The 20,152-nt window shown below is 36.0% G+C and overlaps 2 protein-coding genes across 2 annotated transcripts; both read right to left on the bottom strand.

The window, feature by feature from the left end:
• Positions 1–394: 394 nt before the first annotated feature.
• LOC119995123 lies at positions 395–2,911 on the bottom strand. Its single transcript, XM_038841516.1, has 2 exons — positions 2,224–2,911; positions 395–956 (listed from the first exon to the last, which is right to left on the bottom strand). Exons 1-2 carry the CDS (start codon positions 2,613–2,615, stop codon positions 719–721), a joined length of 630 nt encoding a protein of 209 aa, XP_038697444.1. The 5' UTR covers positions 2,616–2,911; the 3' UTR covers positions 395–718.
• A 5,111-nt stretch (positions 2,912–8,022) lies between these two features.
• On the bottom strand, positions 8,023–12,027 carry LOC120004106 (transcription factor MYB25). The gene is made up of 2 exons (XM_038853391.1): positions 11,614–12,027; positions 8,023–9,305 (listed from the first exon to the last, which is right to left on the bottom strand). The coding sequence occupies exons 1-2, from the start codon at positions 11,927–11,929 to the stop codon at positions 8,458–8,460; spliced, it is 1,164 nt and encodes a 387-aa protein (XP_038709319.1). The 5' UTR covers positions 11,930–12,027; the 3' UTR covers positions 8,023–8,457.
• Between the last annotated feature and the right edge of the window lie 8,125 nt (positions 12,028–20,152).

A 20,152-nucleotide genomic window follows, 5' to 3' on the forward strand; every position in this document is an offset into this window, starting at 1 on the left:
TAGTGCAAGTGGTACAAAGATAAAATACACACTACATTAATTATAAATTAATAGAGCATGTCAAATCTAAAGTATAGACATTGATAAAAGAGAGAGACTTAGTCTTAAAAAAAAACTAGTGTTGGGAATATTTTACCTTCAACAAGGTATCCATGCTGACGAGTTATTACGTACCCGCAAGTTCAAAGATGTGGTAACAACTCTAAAGCATAAATCATTGTCCCAAACTACTTTAGATAAATATTTTATTTCATCTTAAAACTTTAATGTAACATAACACATTTTTTTGCAATATACAAATAATTATTATTACGTGGAGGCAAGTCGGGACAGAATTTTTATGACTACATGGAGCTTATTCTTATATAGATTATCACTATAGAGAGGTTTTACTGTATAAGTATCATCATCCCGCCCGTGCATTGCACAGGCTCGCGACGTACGCTCAAACTACAAACTAGTTAATGCAAACACTGAAAAACAGATCAAATTACAGTAATTCTAGATTCTATATTGATACTGTGAAAGAAGATCTGACATAAACTACAAACAGCTTGTCCAAACTCTGATTATAATGATATAAACAGAATACACATAGAGAACTAATTAACTCTATAGAGAGGAATCTACCTGCACAACTGCTTAAGACACATTAGGCTCACTTTTTTTTTTCTTGATTAATTTTAATAAATGTAACAACCTTCTTACTAGCCTTTCATCAGGGCATATTGAAGTGAAAGAGCCAAGAGATGACAAAGGCGAAGACCATACAAGCTAAAAGGAAATTTAGGAACCGGTGGCCATGCCAGAAGCTACGGTTGTCATGAACTGGGTGGGCTGGAAGAGCTCCAGCAGTTGCTACCGTAACATCACTTTCCTCGTTCGACAGCTCCGTTGAATCAGATTCATTTGCATTGGCAACATTGCGCGCTGTTGATCCACAGATTTCACAAGTTCTGCAATTTGATAACATAGTAACATTAACGAATGATTATTTCAATACCAGAACACAGAAAAGTTTAAGCTCATAAGTCAGGAAGGTATGATTACTAACACGAAAGGCTAAAATAAGTCTTGCAAGATATATAGAGCAGTCAGAGATGATAACGGAGTCCTTATCTTCCAGAGAATGTCATGGCTGACTGGAATTTACCATGTAATATAACGATAAATGAAATACCAAAACTATTATCATATGCAGTAATGCACTCTGAACTAACGCCTATATATGAAAGACTCATACAAAACAATATAACGAGTAGTAGATTTCGGTAGCATGTAATCTCTTCAAGCTATTGAATAGATCCAAGCAGTCCGGTTAATATTTACTACCAGGAAAACACAGCAGTCAAAGGATCTAGACACTGTTTGACCCCCGTTAAGAAAAACACAGCACAATTCCTCGTCTTTTTAAGGTAAAATTTAGAACTTGCAGCAGAAATCTCATAGTACAGGAATTGATTTGGGAACTTTGACAAGACAAAAGCTCATCCAAAGTATTAAGTTTTGTCATGAGAAAGACCATGCTGCAGGACATGGAATTAAAGAAAATAATACAAATTCCCATAAAGAATAGCATTACATAGGCATATCTGCAAGTGACAAATACTTTTGACCAAAAGAAATGAGTATAACCTCAACCAGTTTCAAAGGGAGACACAGCTGTTCCACACGGACAACAAACGGGAAGAATCATTTGTATAGTTGGGAATACTATCAGAACAGCTACTGTTTGGTTTTTCTATATATAACCGCCTTTCACTTTGGTTTTTCTCTTTACAGTGAAGTTCGAGATTTTGTTCCTAACTGAGAGATTCTATTGACATTTTCCTAACACTAATCATGCTCCTTTCGCCGGCATTTCCTCAGTTAACCTTCCACCTTCCACCTTTGATTGACAAGTCAACAAATATACTCCTAAATATACAACAAAAACAACATGCTTCCATCATAACATATAAGCACTTAAGCAGGACCAGAAAGGCAAAAGAATGGTTCATCATTTGATCATATCTAGAGAAACCCAACAATATTTCATTTCCTTAATCCCGAAAATTATTCAAGTATTCTCACAAATTCACAAGTTCAGATAGCAAAAATATAACAAAGAAATTTAAATCCTTTAATGTGTCTGGAACATTTAGTTGACAACAATGCTAAGAAACAACAAAATGTTTTCTCCAAAGCAAAAAAAAGATAATTTCTTTAAAAGAAAAACTTAACTTGTTTCCTTTAATCTTGAACCAAGCCTCAGCACAGTGTTTATGTGCAGCAGCCAAATCATCCTTGCAAGAACAACCCAACTCAATTGGGATCCCTTCCTCTTGATTCCCTGCATCCAAGCTCATGTGACAGATCCTGCAATCTCTCTCAACTATTGCCGAATGTACCTTAATCTCAGGCAACCCACATTCCAGATCAATCTCCGATGCAGAAGAGGATTCCTTCACCTTATCAGAGACTCCGACAATCTCAGTACTTCCTGAATGACTTGACAAGCTCTCTTCCTCCTCCTCCTCCTCCTCATCTGAGCAGTCGTTAGCACCGGAGCTCCGGCGAGCACCTCCTTCCACCTCATTAACATCAACAACTTGGGTTTTCTGTGCAGCTTCCATTTTGGGTACCCAAGTGGTTAATCTGCATAAAATTGGTCTGTAAGGAGAAGATCTTCAACACCCACAAAAATATTGAACCCTCTGTCCCTATGGAGGAGGAGAGATCAAAACAGGGGTTACTTCTCTATCAATTTCAAGCAACCAAAGTACTATGTTGTAGTAGGTGCTCTCTCACTCTCTCTCGCGTGATCTTACAAGAAAATTCAGTGTGAAGCAATGTTAGTAGGACAAAGGAGACAACATCAGACGGACATGTAAATGGAGTTTTTTCATTGTATACAAAAGTAAAGTCATGTTTTTATATAAAAACTATAATTTTTTCCGCAGACAGAACCTCAAAGCAGATTTATATTTGTCTTCTGGCCTTCAAACAATAATTAGGCTTGTAATTATTAACTATAATTCGATGTTAGTGGGGGACAAATTGGACTTTTCAATAGCTAGTTGTGTGTTTCGAGTTTCGACATGATCGTCCACACACTTTAGATTAATGAAAATTTCTTGTTAAGCTCCAATTGTTGAAAGATTTAAGAATCTGACAAAACAGGAACAGGCTGTGCGATAGTTGACAGGGGCCGACCAGCTGAGATTCCTCGTCTACAACTGCATTAAACGTGGTACATATAACTAAGCCCTCAACATCAAAAAGAAGTTAAAAAAGCCTGGATTACTAAGGCTATTGTTGGATAATATTTTTTGACAGTTAAGTATGAACGATGAAGTTTTAGGGTCGGCATCTCCAAGATAGCCCGAACTTTCTCCAGATCCACCTCGATCCCTTTGCTATTGACCATAAAGCCCAATAATTTTCCGGATGTGACCCCGAATATGCATTTAACTGCTTTCAACTTTAATTGATGTTGCCTGAGTCTTTGGAATAACTTCTTACTTCTCAAGATTCTGTATATGATCTTCGTCCTCCTTGGATTTCACGATCATATCATTGACTTATATCTCGACTTCTTTATACATCATCTTGTGAAATAGGGTCACTATAACTCGTTGGTAACTTGCTCCTGCGTTCTTCAGACCAAATGGCATGACTTTGTAACAAAAAGTTCCCCAGATGGTGATGAAAGTCATCTTCTCCTGATCCTCTGACGCCAACTTTATTTGATTATACCTTGAAAACTCGTCCATGAAAAAGAAGACGGAGTGAAGCTGATATCTATACAAAATTTACCGATCCTATAGTTAAATGTGAATTTGCGGGTAGTACGAGCTCAAGTTTACTTGGCCTCTGGAAGGTAAGTTGATTAGTTTGAATTATTTCATACATGAATTAGTATATTAGTTGCATATTAGTTTGAATTATTTCATACATGAATTAGTATATAAGTTGCATTATAAAATATACTGCGCATGGTGAAAAAAACTGAAGGTATGGGCACCAAGATGCTACCTTGACTTAGTTAAACAATCCTAGATCAAATATTATGCTTATTTGAAATATGGATATTCTTCAGCTATTTCATGTGTCTTGCTCTGCTTATATGTTTCATGTGTCTTGCTCTGCTTATGCTGGCAGTGTTGCGAATGTTATTGCTATTATGGTGTTGTTTTAGTGTGTGATTTATCTTTTATCCGTGCATCTAATTTTTTGTTAGAATCTCCTCTCACTAGGTCTATTGTTTGGCCTTTTTCATGTTTACAGTCTCAGCTTCTTCAATGCTTCTTCCTACGTCTCCCTGTGCTGAAGATGAACACTAAAACACAAGGCAATAAATATCTCAAAATCACATGTATCATGTATGAAACCATGTCTAATTGACATAAAGATATTTTAATTATCAAGAACTGGAATGAACCATGTCTTATGGTTCTATTAATCAGAAATTACTGTTATCATTTTTTTTATACGTTTGCAGTGAATGAAATGAAATGATTTTTTCTAAATGAACTTAATTGTAGCTATTTGTATGTTATACATAACTTCAAATATGATAAACATTGAAATTTCATAATTTCAATTTGGATTCTAAATTTTTCTATAAACAAACACTACTAAAATTTATAATCAATAGTTATTTTAAAGTTTCACTTATAGAGATAAATATTATCCGTCCAACGCGCTGATTCACCACTAGTTATAATAAAGTGACAGTTCTTTTCCATGTTCAAGTCAAATTTAATGTATTCTCCGTAGTTGGTCACTAAACACATTCACAATCTACTCTTTTTTTAAAAAAATAAATTTAAACACATCCATACTTTGGTATTAGATGTGACTAAAACATCAAAATCATGACATCCATCTACCAAACGAATTGAAATAATATATGCAAGGTAACAGAGAAAATTTACATGTTAGATATACTTTTATGGAAAAAGAAATATATATATATATATATATATATATATATATTATAAACTATGTATTGGTTTTTAATTTACGAACGGCCTGTCCAAATGATTAAAATAATACAAACAGAATACGAATACATATAGAGAACTAATTAACTCTATAGAGAGGACTCAACCTGCACGATTTGCTTAATAAATGTAACAACCTTCTTACAGCAGAAATCTCATAGTCGACTAACTAACTAGTACAGCAACTGTTTTTTTTTTTTTTGAAACTTTGATAAGAAAGAGCTTAGAAATATTGGACATAATCCTTTTCCCACTACGCTCTGGCCGAGGTTGTGAAGCAGGATGTACGATAGAAGCTTAGACGCTTTGAGCCATCAGCTTGTCCAAAGTATTATGCTACAACACATTGAATTAAAGAAAATAATACTAATTCCCATAAATAATAGCACGGAAATACATCCTATTGCTGAGATTTAGTTACACATGGACAATAAATGGGAAGAATCAGCTGTTGCTGAGACACAACCTTCACTTTGGTTTTTCTCTTTACAATGAAGTTCCGGATATTGTTCCTAACTGAGAGATCCTATTGACATTTTTCTAGCACTAATCATACTCCTTTCGTTTAGACAGCGAAGAAAGGAATTTTGAATCGTTTGATGTGCCAGGAACATCTAGTTAACAATGCTAGGAAACAACAAACGGGTTTCTCCAAAGCAACGGAAAGATCATTCCTTTAAAAGAAAAACTTAACTTGTTTCCTTTAATCTTGAACCAAGCCTTAGCACAGTGTTTATGCGTAGCTGCCAAAGGTCGGGTTCCCGATAATTTTTTTTTATAATTTTGGGTCACCTCATAACTAGGTTATAAAATATATTAAGATAGTGCTTATATGGTGTAGAATTTTACGCCATAGTAGCATTAATGCTAGTGGTGCATCAAATAACAACTTTGTGGCCCAAATTCTCATACAATTTTGATGGCTCAAAATTTTATTTTTTTTTTGAAAGGCCCACAAAGCACACACGCGCTAAGCTATGCCATCATAGCGGATGGAAAACTACCCAAATCCTTTGAAAGGCCCACAAGGCACACACGCGCTAAGCCATGCCATCATGGCGGATGGAAAACTATCCAAATCCCAAACCCCCTGGTGAGAATAGAACCCTGGACCTCAAGGTCCTGGGCAGATAACCAGACCAACCAAGCCATCTCCCATTCTTTGGCTCAAAATTGTTGTTTTGTAGTTATTGATGAATAAACAGTTTTGGGACAATTTTGTGATAAATTTTATTATCATTCCTTTTCTAACCTCGCTTTAAATGTAAAATTCCCTTCATATCCTTACTAGGGTCTCCATCTCGTTTGCGCGAACACCACCTCTTCTCTCTTTGGACTTTGTAAAATTTCCTTCATACCCTACTTGGGGCAATGTGATGACTTGATTCAGGTGGTGGAGGTATTTTCTGGCTAACTTGCGAGTCTTTTATTGGCGACTGCTTCGGCACAAGCTAGAAGAAGGTGAACCAGTTGAAGCCCTGATTCTGTTGAAACTAATTCACTTTTGGATATTTCAATTTTGATCTTTCATCTGGGTCAAACTCAATCTATTATTAATCCTCATATTTAAAAATATTATTGTTAATTTATTAAATTAATTAAAATGTTTTTATAATATTAAATATTTTTTTAATATTTATTTTATTATTTATTATAATATATTACAAGTAGAAAACATAATACATGTGCACTTAATTTGCCACAATAATTTTAACAACAAAAATACTACCAGCAAAAGTATAATCAAACACTATCTACAACCATTTTTAATCACCATTTAAATTACTAGAATTAATGTTACTGTCAAAATTGTCCACCAGACTCATATACATGAGGTATTAGTGGCTTCTTTGTGCTTTTAAAGTGTTTCCATGTGCTTCTCTTTCTTTATTTACAATGCGGGCTCAACAAAGATATAATAGTTATATACACTGATTGTCTGTTTTGTACTGCTGTAATGCTTTAAGACCTTATACATACTCTTCGGGAGAGACTCCATGATCGACCAAAAGTTGAGAAACACTTTTATAATAACCCAGAATATATGTAACCTAAGGTAACCATTAGCAAAGCATGTGCCATTACACTCCTACAAGTTTTGTCTCATTCTCAGTAAATATGGAAATACTTACTGGTATTGGCTCGTACAAGTTTTGTCATCATTCTCAATAAATATGGAAATACTTACTGGCATTGGCTCCTTCCAAGTTTTGGTATTGGTATTGTTTTCACATAGATTGTCTTTATTGATCTTTGTTTATGCCACTTTAACATGCAGATTGTTTTTATTGATCCTAGTTTATGTCAGTTTAATATGCTGTCGCTGCTATTCTGGTAGGCAAAATGCTTGGAAACTGCGGAAACCATGACAATAAAAAGGTTTTGCAGGACATGAGATAGAAGAATCATGGACTGCAGTTGATGGTGATGGATCTTCCTAATGTGGTGTCTTTGAAGCATTGTTTATTTTTCATGACTGGTAAAAATTAATTGTTTCTCAACTTTTAGTCATGGAGTCTCTCTCGAAGAGCATGTATAAGTTCTTAAGGCATTACAACAGTGTATTACAACAGTGCACAACAGACAATCTGGTATGTTGTGTATAACTATATATTTAATTTGTTGTGCCCACATTGTCAATAAAGAAAGAGAAGCAGATGGAAACACTTCTAAAGCACAAAGAAGCCACTAATAACTCATATCAGACCCTATTATGAACTCATCAGGTCGGGTCTTACTCGGTCCGATAAAAAAAAGTTTCGGGCCTTCCTGATAAACTGCGGGTGACCGGGGTGGGCCAGGTTTGGAAACCCCTGTACACCCTTACTCGTATGAGGTTTACAAATACCGATGCGATAACCTCATAAAACAAAGCTCTTTTGTTCGTGGCTCCAGACTTCACAAGAGGTTACCTCAAAGACTGCATCACGTATAGTTCACCGTAGCCCAAAATAGCACACAAAGTTCATTATGATTCTGTTGGTAACCAACAGCATAAATTCGCTCGCGCTGTCTCCTGTCTGCTTAAGAGTGATGAGACCCCCATCAAGAGGACCAGATGACAAATTTATATCAAGACATAAATAAGAATCCCATATGCAATCTCATACATATTTCGGCAGAAACAATGTCAAAGAATTACTCTACTCTGCCTAAAAAACAAAAATCAAATTGACAAAACTATCAGCCATGCAAATTATGAGAAAAGAAGAAGTATCCCTGATCAATTGTGAACAAGTTTGAATAACTAGATGAGGTCCAAAATGCTTTCAGAACATATTTGATTACTATATTGACAAAAACGACAATCTTTGCTAGGAGTGAGGAGCCCCTTCAAGAAATTATATTCCTTACCTTATATAATGTAGCCAACATGACATACTCAAAATTTTGATCGTATAGTCCTTCAAGAATGCAATCCCACAATCAGAAAGAGAATCGACCATGAAGTTAAGCTCAGCCCTGCAGTTCAGCTTGCATTGCAATACGCTTGTCTAGGCATCTCGGTGGAAAGAACTTCTGTCATCATGCCCATCAATTTATTGCGTCCTTCCTCAAAGCGCAGGTGGTCAGTCTGTATGTTGTGATCAGATATTCTTGGTTGGGTGCCTGTGGCATCCCCTTGAGACATTCTCTGGCCATCTCTGTTGCCTGGTAAACTAATGTCACCATTCTGAAGTCCATTTTTAATCCATGCAATGTTGTTCAAATCTGTAGCTATGGAGAGTAATTCATGAGTTGAAAAAGAGGGAGGCTCCTCGTATTCCACAAATTCAGGACCTAACAATGAACTTTGAGAATGACATCCACTTGAGGTTGTACAGCAACCATAACCACATTGCATAGGAATAATAGGCTCACCATGAACATCTTCTATATATTTGCAAATTCCCAAGTCTGGTTTAAAAGCTTCTACCAAAGGTCCCTGAGTTGGGGTTGTCCTTGAAAACAGAGAGTCATTTGTCAGGCCACCTGGAGGGTTATAGACAGTAAATGCACTTAAACGTGCCACCGGACGATAAGGGGTAGGATTGCTGTTTTGTATAGATGCCAGATGACCATTTGTCTGGGTTCTATTTTCAAGCTCATTGGGTCTGTCATCCTCTGAGGATGCCTTTGCTATGTCGAGGCTACCATCTTCTGCAACATCAACTGATTTTGGCATAATCCTCCCAAACTCTGCACATCTGCGCCTTAGTGTAGAATTCCAATGGTTCTTGATTGAATTATCTGTTCTGCCCGGCAGAAGCCTTGCAATTGATGCCCATTTGTTCCCATGGATAGCATGGGCTTGAATAATGAGTTGATCCTCTTCATCTGCAGCAACATATGCATTACAAAAAAAATTGCCAAGCGTAAAAGAAAATATGAACATCTGTTTCATCTACATGTGGAAACTCATCCACCCAGCAAACTAGAAGACTGAAGACTAACACAAGTCTTAAAGAAGCATCAGAGGGTAGAATGCTGCTCTGTTTTAATTTACTTTTTCCCTTTTAATCATTTTCACCATCAAATGAAACTACTGCTATGGCCTTTCCTAGATCTGCGTATCATTTTAAATCACCACCAACACAGTATTTGAACCATAAATGTCCAAACTTAGACTCCATTATGACCATGTCTCTCATACAAAGGCCAATTAACTGTAATCACATCCTAGAAGATGCCATTTAATTTCTCTGATATAGCGAGATCATAATTATATGTCCTGGTATGGAACTGAAAATTATGAAGAGCGACAAAACTATGGAAGGAAAACCATATCATCAACCAAGTATTATCACTATGAGTAATATAAGTCAATGAATTGGAACAACTTTTAAGTTAATATTTCACACTAACAATGTAGATCCATATCTCCTTTCTTTTGTAATGCTTATTTTGAAATCCCAACTTCATTGACACCTTTGCCATCAGTAGCATGTAAGTATGTAACCCATAACTGGGCCAATTAAAGTTCACTGGAAAGAGTTCCACTATAGTTTTTTTTTTTTTTTTTTTTTAAATTTGTTGAGGTTTTCATCCGGTCGAAGTTTAAAATTTATATAAAGCAACCTCCAAGAATTTTTCTTTTCTTCTCCCTCAAAATACCAACCCCATGCAGCCATCCAGATTGGTGACTACCCCGTCAACAGACAACTATTGGTAATAACAATGGGCATTCCAAAAGAAAAAATATTCACCATAACACATATATGAGAAAATACATGCTACATTTTGTAATATACAAGTGAAAATGTGAAAATACAAACAACTTCTGAGTTCTGATGCATGTATAAGTATAACTACCACCAATTCTGAGAGCTAGTTTATGTAAGGATCATTTGATCATTTGCATATATGGCTTGCTTAGAAGTTCTGCGACATTTAGGCACAATATTTATATTGATCGCAAGGTTGCCTCCAAGAAATCCCAGGTAATCCTTTAAATACAACACAGGAGGAAAAACAGAAATTACAGAGCAGTAAGTAAGAAAATCATGTAATAGTCATTTAAGGTAATGAAATGGTTGTTTATTTTAAACCAATGTGTGCCTTTGGGGATTCAGAATTATAATGTCATCAATCAAACAAACAACACAATAACCGCAAAGAAATAGATAATTGCGTCATTTAAAGTTGCAAAGAGCAGATTTTTAGAAAATGACAACCACATAGTGCGCCACTTTCAGTATATTGTATTTTGCCTGCAAATTGAGAAAAGGAAAACCCACGTAGTATGACGCTTTCAGAATATTACACTATTTTGCCTACATATAAGCAAGTTATTACACATTTGATCCTGAACAGTCACATTCTCTTTTTTCTTTTTTGCTGTGTTTTGCTATTAAATATCTGCTGTACTGTATTCCAGTACGGGGTACCTTATGTTCCTTTTTATCATCCACACACCATGTAACCTTGATTTAAACTCTTCCGTTATTTGCATACTTCACTAATACTTCACTAAATCAGGCTGTAGAGTTACGGCTATCTTGTGTAACATAATAACAAAAACAACGAACATAGCCTAGTTTAACGAATTATTAGAAAGAGTTTAAACTAGCTACTCTCAAAAGTTGACAAGCGCACAAGAAAAAGATGCCTGCAAAAGCGTCCGAGAATGTGAATACCAGGAAATAACAAATGAGTGGAATCGATAAGGATTCATGTAGCCGACCTTAAAAAATGGGACTAAGGCTTTGATGTCCATGATGATGAAAATCTCACATTATTAGTTACACATGCCAGAAGGCACAGGAAAATTAAGACGGACATTCCAATTAAAAATTACAGAGCAATTCTGCATATTAAGTTTGGAAAATCGAGAGATAAAAGCAAAATTCCAATAAATTTCGTCTTCAAGAACATTTTAACCCAAACCATTACCAAACAGTATCTTCAAATGCCCTTGCAAAAATGCAGTAAGATCATCCGACCGAATCAATCACATTATTCGCGCCTATGTCTCTGATGTCCTCATCATTCACTCAGCGAAGCAAAAAAGAAAAAGAAAAGAAAAGAAAACACGAAACGAATCACACAAAAGGCACAAAAACCCTTAACTCAAAACCCCAAAAAGAAAAACAACAATCAACATAAGCATCCACATAAAAGAAGTTTATGTAAGGGATTCCGCTACCAGTGAAAGGCTTGCGCTTGAGAAAAGGGTCGAGCTGGTTACACCATCGGAGGCGGCACGACTTCCCAGAACGACCGGGAATACCTCGCGCGATCAGGCTCCAATTCCTCGCCCCGAACTTGCTCACTAACTGACTAAGCACCGCGTCCTCTTCCGGCGACCACGGCCCCTTCACTCTCCCTCCACCACCACCACCACCACCACCACCACCATCAGCATCAGCACCACCGAGTCCCGACTCAGCTCCACCATGCTCTGAGTCGACCCCGGCGGCCTGGGAATCGGCGATGGGGCCGTCTTCTTGATTCACATTCATAGCAGCAGCTTTGTTTCCGTTTGATTTTTCTGCCTACCGTCCTAACTGCAATTGGAGGAACCAGGATATATTATTCAAGGGCAAATGTTTCGCACTCTCGCCTTCTCTTTCTTTCCTTTTTTACTCTTTTGTAAGGCGGTTTTTTTGAAATGACCAACATGTCCCCCTTTTGGTCTAGTGAAACGACTGCGTTTCAGGCAAATAACTTCGTTCAGGTTGTTGGCTGGCTCTTGACAATTTGTTGACTTGGTTGGGACGTTGAGACTTTGGTTGGGAAGTGGGACCGGGAGGGTAGGAGGATGGCTGGATTTATACCCTTGAAACTCACTTTATTTACGGAGAGAGTATTCAGGGTTTGCACGTGAATACGTTTGGATGGCTACTGTAATTTGAGTAGTGTGCGTTTCTGTTACAGATGGTGGGACCAAGAAACCGCCATCAGGCTCATCTTTTCAAAGGGGTTTTTTTTTTTTTTTTTTTTTTTGCGCTAATATTTGACTATTTGTTATGAGTAATTTAATCTCGGGCTCAATTTGATTTGGGCCCATAGTCCAAATTTTGACCCATAACGTTTGGGCTTTTCTCATTTTGATCCTTTGTGAATTTGCCAATTTGGAAACGAGAGCTTTGTGAATTTGTTAAGGCCCTTATCTCTATACCGGCCCAAATCCCTAAAGCCCAGTAAAATACTCCTTTTTTTCTAAACTTTGGTTTTCTTTTGGAATTACCAAACGCCTTTTTTAATCTTTGATAAAATTGTGTCTCCTTAGAGCACTTGTCAAATAAAAACAAAAAAGCAAAAATGAAAGCCCAGGGAAAAGACAATGTGAGCCAAGGAAATCCAGCTGCAGCCCAATTTTATAGCCTATTAATTTTTGGGCCCAATTAACTTAGTTCTCCTTGCCCATTCAATCACCATTTCTTTGCTATCAAACACCAAATCAGTATTGAAAACTAGGGATGTGTCATTGTTAACCTCATCTCCACTAGAAACCCCAACCTGAAACAAGAAATCGAAGATACCCTAAGCCCTAAACATCAACGCACAGATACAATAACAAGTATGAATCGCTTATCGACAAACACCTAAACCTAAAAATAAACAAAAACACACCCTAACAACTTATCATTGTGTTGCAGCAATGATGGCGTCGTCGAAGGTCAGAGAATGTAGGATAAGCACTCTAAATCGTGATCTGCAACAAGATCGACAACATGCAACACGGATTTTGCCTTTGTGGTTGAGGCGGAGGAGCTCTCGTAACTTTGTAGTCGAAGAAATGGTATGGGCCTATTGGGTGTTTTCAACTAAATCCTAAAATATCACGCGGTCAACACGAAGTCAACTTAAGTCGGGGTGTCTTTAGTAAAAGTTGGGGTGTGACTAAAATTTACCATTTATCAAAGTATGTGCCAACAAGAGGAGCACACAGTGTAGTCAATAGTGATCTGATTTTATTATTTTATTTTTCTTATGAAAATATGAAAAGAAACTATGACTTTTGACCTATAAATATATTCTAATATACTTCCTTTCACTCTTCTCGAATACCTGATAAGTTGTATACGGATCCAGGGCTCCGCAATTCATTTAAAATTGTAGAGTCTATAATTTGAATCCAATGATTTGGGAGGTGTGTTATATCACTCTATATTTTTATTTTTTTCATTTTTAAAACTTTTCTAACTTTTTCTTCACCGTTATATATGAGTTGTAGACTCTAAGAAAATGTGGAGCCCCTAAATCCTTTATGGAACGTCAACTTCATTTCCTGCCAACTTGGTTTTTGAATTTTATCATGCTAACTTGGTTAATCATAATTTTGTGAAGTTGATATAACAATTTCATATTGAAATTTTGTAATTTTTAAAGTTGAGTTGTGTTTTAAAGTAGACAAAGGTATCTTATGTGATTAGCTTAAATGTGAAGACATTAAATTGTGGGAGTGTCTATCGGTTGTGGGGAATTTAGAACAAAGAATCAATCAATCGTTGTTTGTTTGTCTCTAGCTTGTCCCATCTTCAAAGGAAACCCTAGCTCTATTGTGTCACTCCTTCACCAATTACTGTTCAACAACTAATCCTCATATTAAAAAAAAACGTTGTAGCTACTTTGCACTTAAATTGCGAACTTAAAATACGCACTTGTATTTTCATCATTGATTTGAAACATATAGAGCCCAAAGCAGTGGATTCCACTTATCATTTCACTCATCCACACCTTTAAAACGTGATGCGTAGTTTAAGTGCGCAAGTTAGGTGTACATAAGAGAACTTTTCTATATATTGAGGAATTCACAAATATTAAAATGACGTCCTAACTTTTAAGATTCAAAATTTTTAAAAAGTAAATTTGAAAAAAATATTTTTATATTTCGATCGGTCTTACACACCCAATGATATATTTTTTATTTGAAACAAAAATCAAATTCAACATAAAAAAGTGTATGATAATTCTGAATCATTAGATATAAAACAAAAAATATTTCATACACTTTTTAAGATGCATTTGATTTTTTTTTCCAGACAAAAAATATGTCGTTGGATTCGTAAAACCAATCAAAATACAAATACATTTTTTCTAAATTTTTAAAAAAAATCTTGAACTCTAAGGGTCTGTTTGGTATCACTTTTGTTTCTTGTTTTTTGTTTTAGTTTTAAAAAAATAGAAAACAAAAAAAAAATATTGTTTGTTTGTATTTTCTGTTTTGGTTTTATGACCAAAAACAAGTTTTCAAAACTTTTGAAAACAAAAAAATTTAAAAGTTTTGGAAACAATATTTTTTGTTTTTGTTTTTTATTTTTTGAAAACTAAAACAAAAAACAAGAAACAAAAGTGATACCAAACAGACCCTAAAAGTGAATCCTAAAAATTAAAACCTCACTTTAGAATATCATAAGAGAATTCTCATATATATAAGCTGCCAGCATGAATGGATGAGAGAGAGATAAGAGAAGCAGGCAATTACAACGCGATTGCAATTGTACTAGCTACTACAACAAAAAGGACCAAACTTGTTAATTTCATGCATTTATTCACATGTGTGCGCGCGCATGAGGGTCCCAAATATACCAGAATCCACATGTTTTAATGCTTACACACATCTGCAGAATGGAAAACAATGTTGCTTCTGTCCAAACAATTGCTGTTGTAGCTATAAAGTATACCAGACCATCCTAAATAGACATTAATTCCCATGTGACATTGTAATTAATTATTTCTTGTTATACTAACAATTAATAGATACTTTTCCCAACCACTTTGATGTTGAATTACTACTATATATTGCGGATTAATTTCAAGTTTTAAATACAAAAATATTATTGCTATTTTAGTTGCAGAGAGAAGAGTGAAAATATATTATTGGCAATTAAGGAAAAAAATAGTAAATATATATGGAATTTGTCAGAAAAAATAAAATAAAAACAGAAGAAGAAAAAATCCTTTTGTAGGATTAGGAATTTAGGATTATGAAGTGTACTATTAATACAAACAAATATCTGAAGCAAATGTCGGGGGTTCATTCAAGGATTGGTTAACACTTAACAAGGACTTGGTAGGCATGTAAAAAGTCATGTCTTGCAAAGAAGGGACATCTATCTTTCACAGCCCGGGCTTGTAATGGACAGAAACTAAACTTAAATGACGCTCAGCCAAAGAGAAAATCAGTCGGGTCCACTGTTTCTGGCCACACTGCTACACATTCAATATATATATATATATATATTTACTCAAGAATACCAACATTAACAACCCTTCTATATATATATGTTTACTCAAGAATACCAACATTAACAACCCTTCTATGTGTAAACTATAGGGTACCTATCCATTGTGAATGAGTTATGTGACTATTATCTGTAGGGTGAGTTCGTCGTAACAGTCCCACCAAAATGCATACCATAAAAAGTTCTTTAGGACAATATCCAGTTCAAGAAATACCGAGTATTACTAATAGGTTTCGTGAAGGAGGAAATTTATGTTGCCCTCTTGGTTTGGAGTGTTGGCTACGAAAATAAGAAACTCAACCCGAGATATCAATAACAGATGGAACTTACTAAAACAAGACAACTTTGCAAACCTAGACACAAATTAAAAGACATTACAGACCTGGTGACATGGCACGATGACCTGGCACGATGATAGATAGACAAAAGACAATTTATTCATCAAGGAACAGTGTCAACTGATCAAACTGTAAAATTGATGAATCAGTCACCAAGCCAACATGATTCTAGTAAAATACTAGCAATGCAAAAGATTTGGATAAAATCGGTAAAGCCGGGTAATTTTCATAAAAACCATTGAACCGTGCTGGTAAAATCAGACGGTATTGAAAATATTTTTTGAATTATTTATTATATATTGTTAATTTAAGGTGTGAAACTTGGATTTCTATATGTATTGGGTGTATTGTTCTTTATTAGATATGTGATGTCAATTTCATTTTCTAATTTCTTAGATTTTTTATGGATGATAATATGATATTCTTATGATACTTATTTTTAGCATTATTTTTAATATTAATATTTTTTATTTTAAAATTAAACCTGCGATTCAACTGATGACCCACTAATTGAACCAATGAACTAGTGACACGGTGCCTCGGCTTAATGGACAATTACTTTTTCTCACATGTGTCTATATATATATACATACCAGCCAACCTCCTTGTTGGTCAAAGGCGGACCTGGAAGTCACACGTTGAGACTTGCAACGACAATAAGAGATGTCGGACGATCTTCTTTGGTCGGGGGACTGTCTAATACCCAAGTCAAATGAGATTCAGAGAGCAGTTGAGAGAAGTAATAGAGAGAGTATTATATTGTGGCCTTGTCCACGTTCATTGTTGTGCTAAAATCCCCAATATCAACAATCAAATCACCAAATCGATTGACCAAACCAAATATCAAACCTAAACTAAGCATAGAATCAAGCAACTAGCAATATCAAAGTGAATCAAAGCGGTAAAAAAAACAAAACACAACGATATATGTGATTCGACACACAAAGGCCTACTTTCACAGGCAACGGAGAACAAATTTCACTATATGGAGAAGTTTACAAATCGAAAGATTACTCAATATATGCAGAACAAGCCCATTCTAGATGTTATCTCCTACAAGCTCTCTCAACAAGAAAACCAATGCAGAAGATAACAAAGACAAGAAACTCATTTATCCACTAGGCAATTAGAACCCTAAGAGTTGCTCTCTCGCCTATCTCTTGGATCCCTCCACTCTTTCTCAAGTGTTTCCCCTTTACAAATGCTCTCTCTCTATTTTTCTCTCTAGACGTCGCCCTTAAAATAAATTTAGGTTGAAACTCTACAAATCTTCTATTTATATGAGCTGCTAAAAATCTGTAAAATCCTGTTAGGTGTCTGGACCGCTCGTGTAGCTGTCCGGACAGATGTGCCACTACCAAGAATTGAACAGAACTGTTCGAAAGACCCAAGAGGTGTCTGGACAGTTCACCCAAAACTGCATAAATGAGTCAATAAATTCCATAAATCTCCACCTTGGCGAAAGGAATCAAGCCAACACCTATGTGTGCTCCAAACAAGCTCACCAAGCGTGAACGAGCCGAAGTCGACGCCACCAACCAAGAACCATCTCCAACCAAACAAACAAACAAATCAAATAAACTCTGCCCCTTCCAAATGGCACCACAGTGCCAAAGCCAAAGCAAAATCAAGATAATATGTTCTAAAATAGTGGATATTGATCCTAAGCAAACACTACCAAACAAATTGCATGGTGATCAACAGCGCAAATATGAGTGTGGCGAACTCTTGTCAAGTGCCAAAAACTATCAATAAACCCCCACAATCAAGTGACCTACTACGAAGCCCAGACGTCTAACCAACCAACCAACCAACCAACAAGGACTAAAAAATTGCAAACCACAATGTCGAACTCGAAAGAAAGCATGTGCACCAACAAGCAAGTATACTCCACCACCAGAAGAAAACCAACACCACACCAAACAAAGTTGACAAGACCAAACGAAGCCTAAATACAAAGCTAGCTAGGATAAGTCAAAACAAAATGGCTTCCAAGATTCAACTTACCTCCCAAGTTGGGGCTACCATAAGCCCTCCCAAGTCTCATTGTGCTCCAGTGTTAGAGCCTCAAAGGCTTTTAAATGAGACTCTAGTCTTATTGTTTCCCAATACACCATAAGTGTCAAAACCAAGTCTACACATTACGGCACCAATCATTACATACAGCTCCATCAATCCTTATGAAACCTCCAAACAAGTGTGCTCAAACGTAGTATGCCTAGTATGAGAAAATCCAAAGGCAGTCTTCACCATCCTGGTTGATGATGAAACTATAACACCAACCAATGTACTATCTTTGAGGAAATACAAATCATCTTTCTTACTACCCCTCATCAAGACAAGTGACCTAGAGACCATCTTCAAGGGTCCACCCTCTTAAGGGATCTTACATCCCTTAGCATCCAGAGTGCCCAAAACATGTGATATGTGCATCCAGAATCAAGTACCCACTTATCAGTCTGATCAATCAGTGTTGAACCAACAAATGCATCAAAATCTTCATCATTGTCACAAGCAACATTGGTATTGGAATCCACATTGTCCTTGTTCTTTAACTCAGGACAATATTTTTTTCAATGTCCCTTTTTGACAGTAGTAAGCACATTCATCTTTAGTAAGTTTCTCATTCTTTGATTTGGAGCGAGACTTGCCTCTCTTCCCATATTTCTCACCCTTCTCACTCTCTGGCATTCCCCTAACTATCAATGCCTCAGTAAAGGCACCATGTAAACTTCTGTATCTCTCTTCCTAATCTCATTATTGTTCAATGCATTGTAAATATCTTCAAATTTAATTTATTTCTTCTCATAAAGGAGAATAGTGACTAAGTGATCATAAATTTAGGAGTAGTAGTGCTTTTATCCTTCGCTTGGATTGTGACTTCCAAGTTCTCTAAATCGGCCAATATCTTCTCATACTCACTCAAGTGATCCGACATAATGCTACTTACCGAATAATAGAACCGAAACAATTTCTTTTTTAAATAGAGCCTATTCTCGATACTCTTTGTCATGATATTACCTTTCTACCACAAGTCCTTTGCCCTTCTTTATCACTAAATACTTCAATTTCTTTTTCAAGCATAAACGAATAGAGCTGCATGCCTACCTATTCAACTTCTCCCAAAAACCATCCAAAATATTAGTAAGTTTGTCACCCAGTGTGACATTCAGATCCTGGTGATAGAACATATCCAAAATCTCACACTACCACATACCGAAGTTCCTTTTACCATTGATGTACATAGATTTGATCACACTTGTATGCATATTTTTGTATAGTTCTCGATGATAATTGATGGAATTGAGTTGATATTATGCGAATTCCTTGTGTTTTTATTGTAGGAGGGTTGACATGTTCATATGAAGCAAAAGAGAGGTGAAATGGCGCTTAATTGTTTTCAATGATGAATCCATCCTTCCTTGTAGGAGGATCCCTCGGGCGTCAGCATAATTGTTTCCACCTGAAGATTATTACTTGGCATATCCACCCGCCAATCACATAGTTGCTGCCGCCATGAGATATATACTTGACAGATAGATCTTCCAAGAAGGATCTATTCGCCCCCGACGCTATAGAATGTATGCAAAATTTGACTACTTTTAGGTTTCCTAATTTCCAAACTTGGTATATAAAGGGGGTCATGAAATTTAGGTTTACACATTTTTTTTCTGGTTTTTGAGCAGCAACTCTCATCCTCTCCAAGCTTTTGCAAGGATTCTAAGGATTCAACACTTTCTACCAACCACAGGTCCATCAATTTCAAGGGTTTTTTTTCAACTTTCCTTCTATGCTTTCTCTCTCTAGATTTATTTTTGCTTCTTGGATGATGGGCTGTAACTAATTCTCTTTGTTAGGGCCTGATGTAGCCTAGTATGAATATTGTAAGTATTTTAATTCATTGAATGCATAATTTTGATTCAATGATTCATGTTTTTAATTCTCATGCTTATAGTCTATTGTTTGTTTGATTGATTGGCCACCAATTGAATGCTCAATTAGACTATCATCTAGTTAGGACTAAGGACGAATCGAATTCAAGTGTCCTAGCAGAATCGGAATTAAGAAAATCAATTGTCTACTACCATGAACAAGGTTTAGGGGATTGATTGGTTGTTATAGTTCTTTAGATCGTAATGAGTTATTAGCTTTGGGT

The sequence above is a fragment of the Tripterygium wilfordii genome, chromosome 1, assembly GCF_013401445.1.
Source record: "Tripterygium wilfordii isolate XIE 37 chromosome 1, ASM1340144v1, whole genome shotgun sequence".
In the NCBI taxonomy this organism is placed as follows: Eukaryota; Viridiplantae; Streptophyta; class Magnoliopsida; order Celastrales; family Celastraceae; genus Tripterygium; species Tripterygium wilfordii.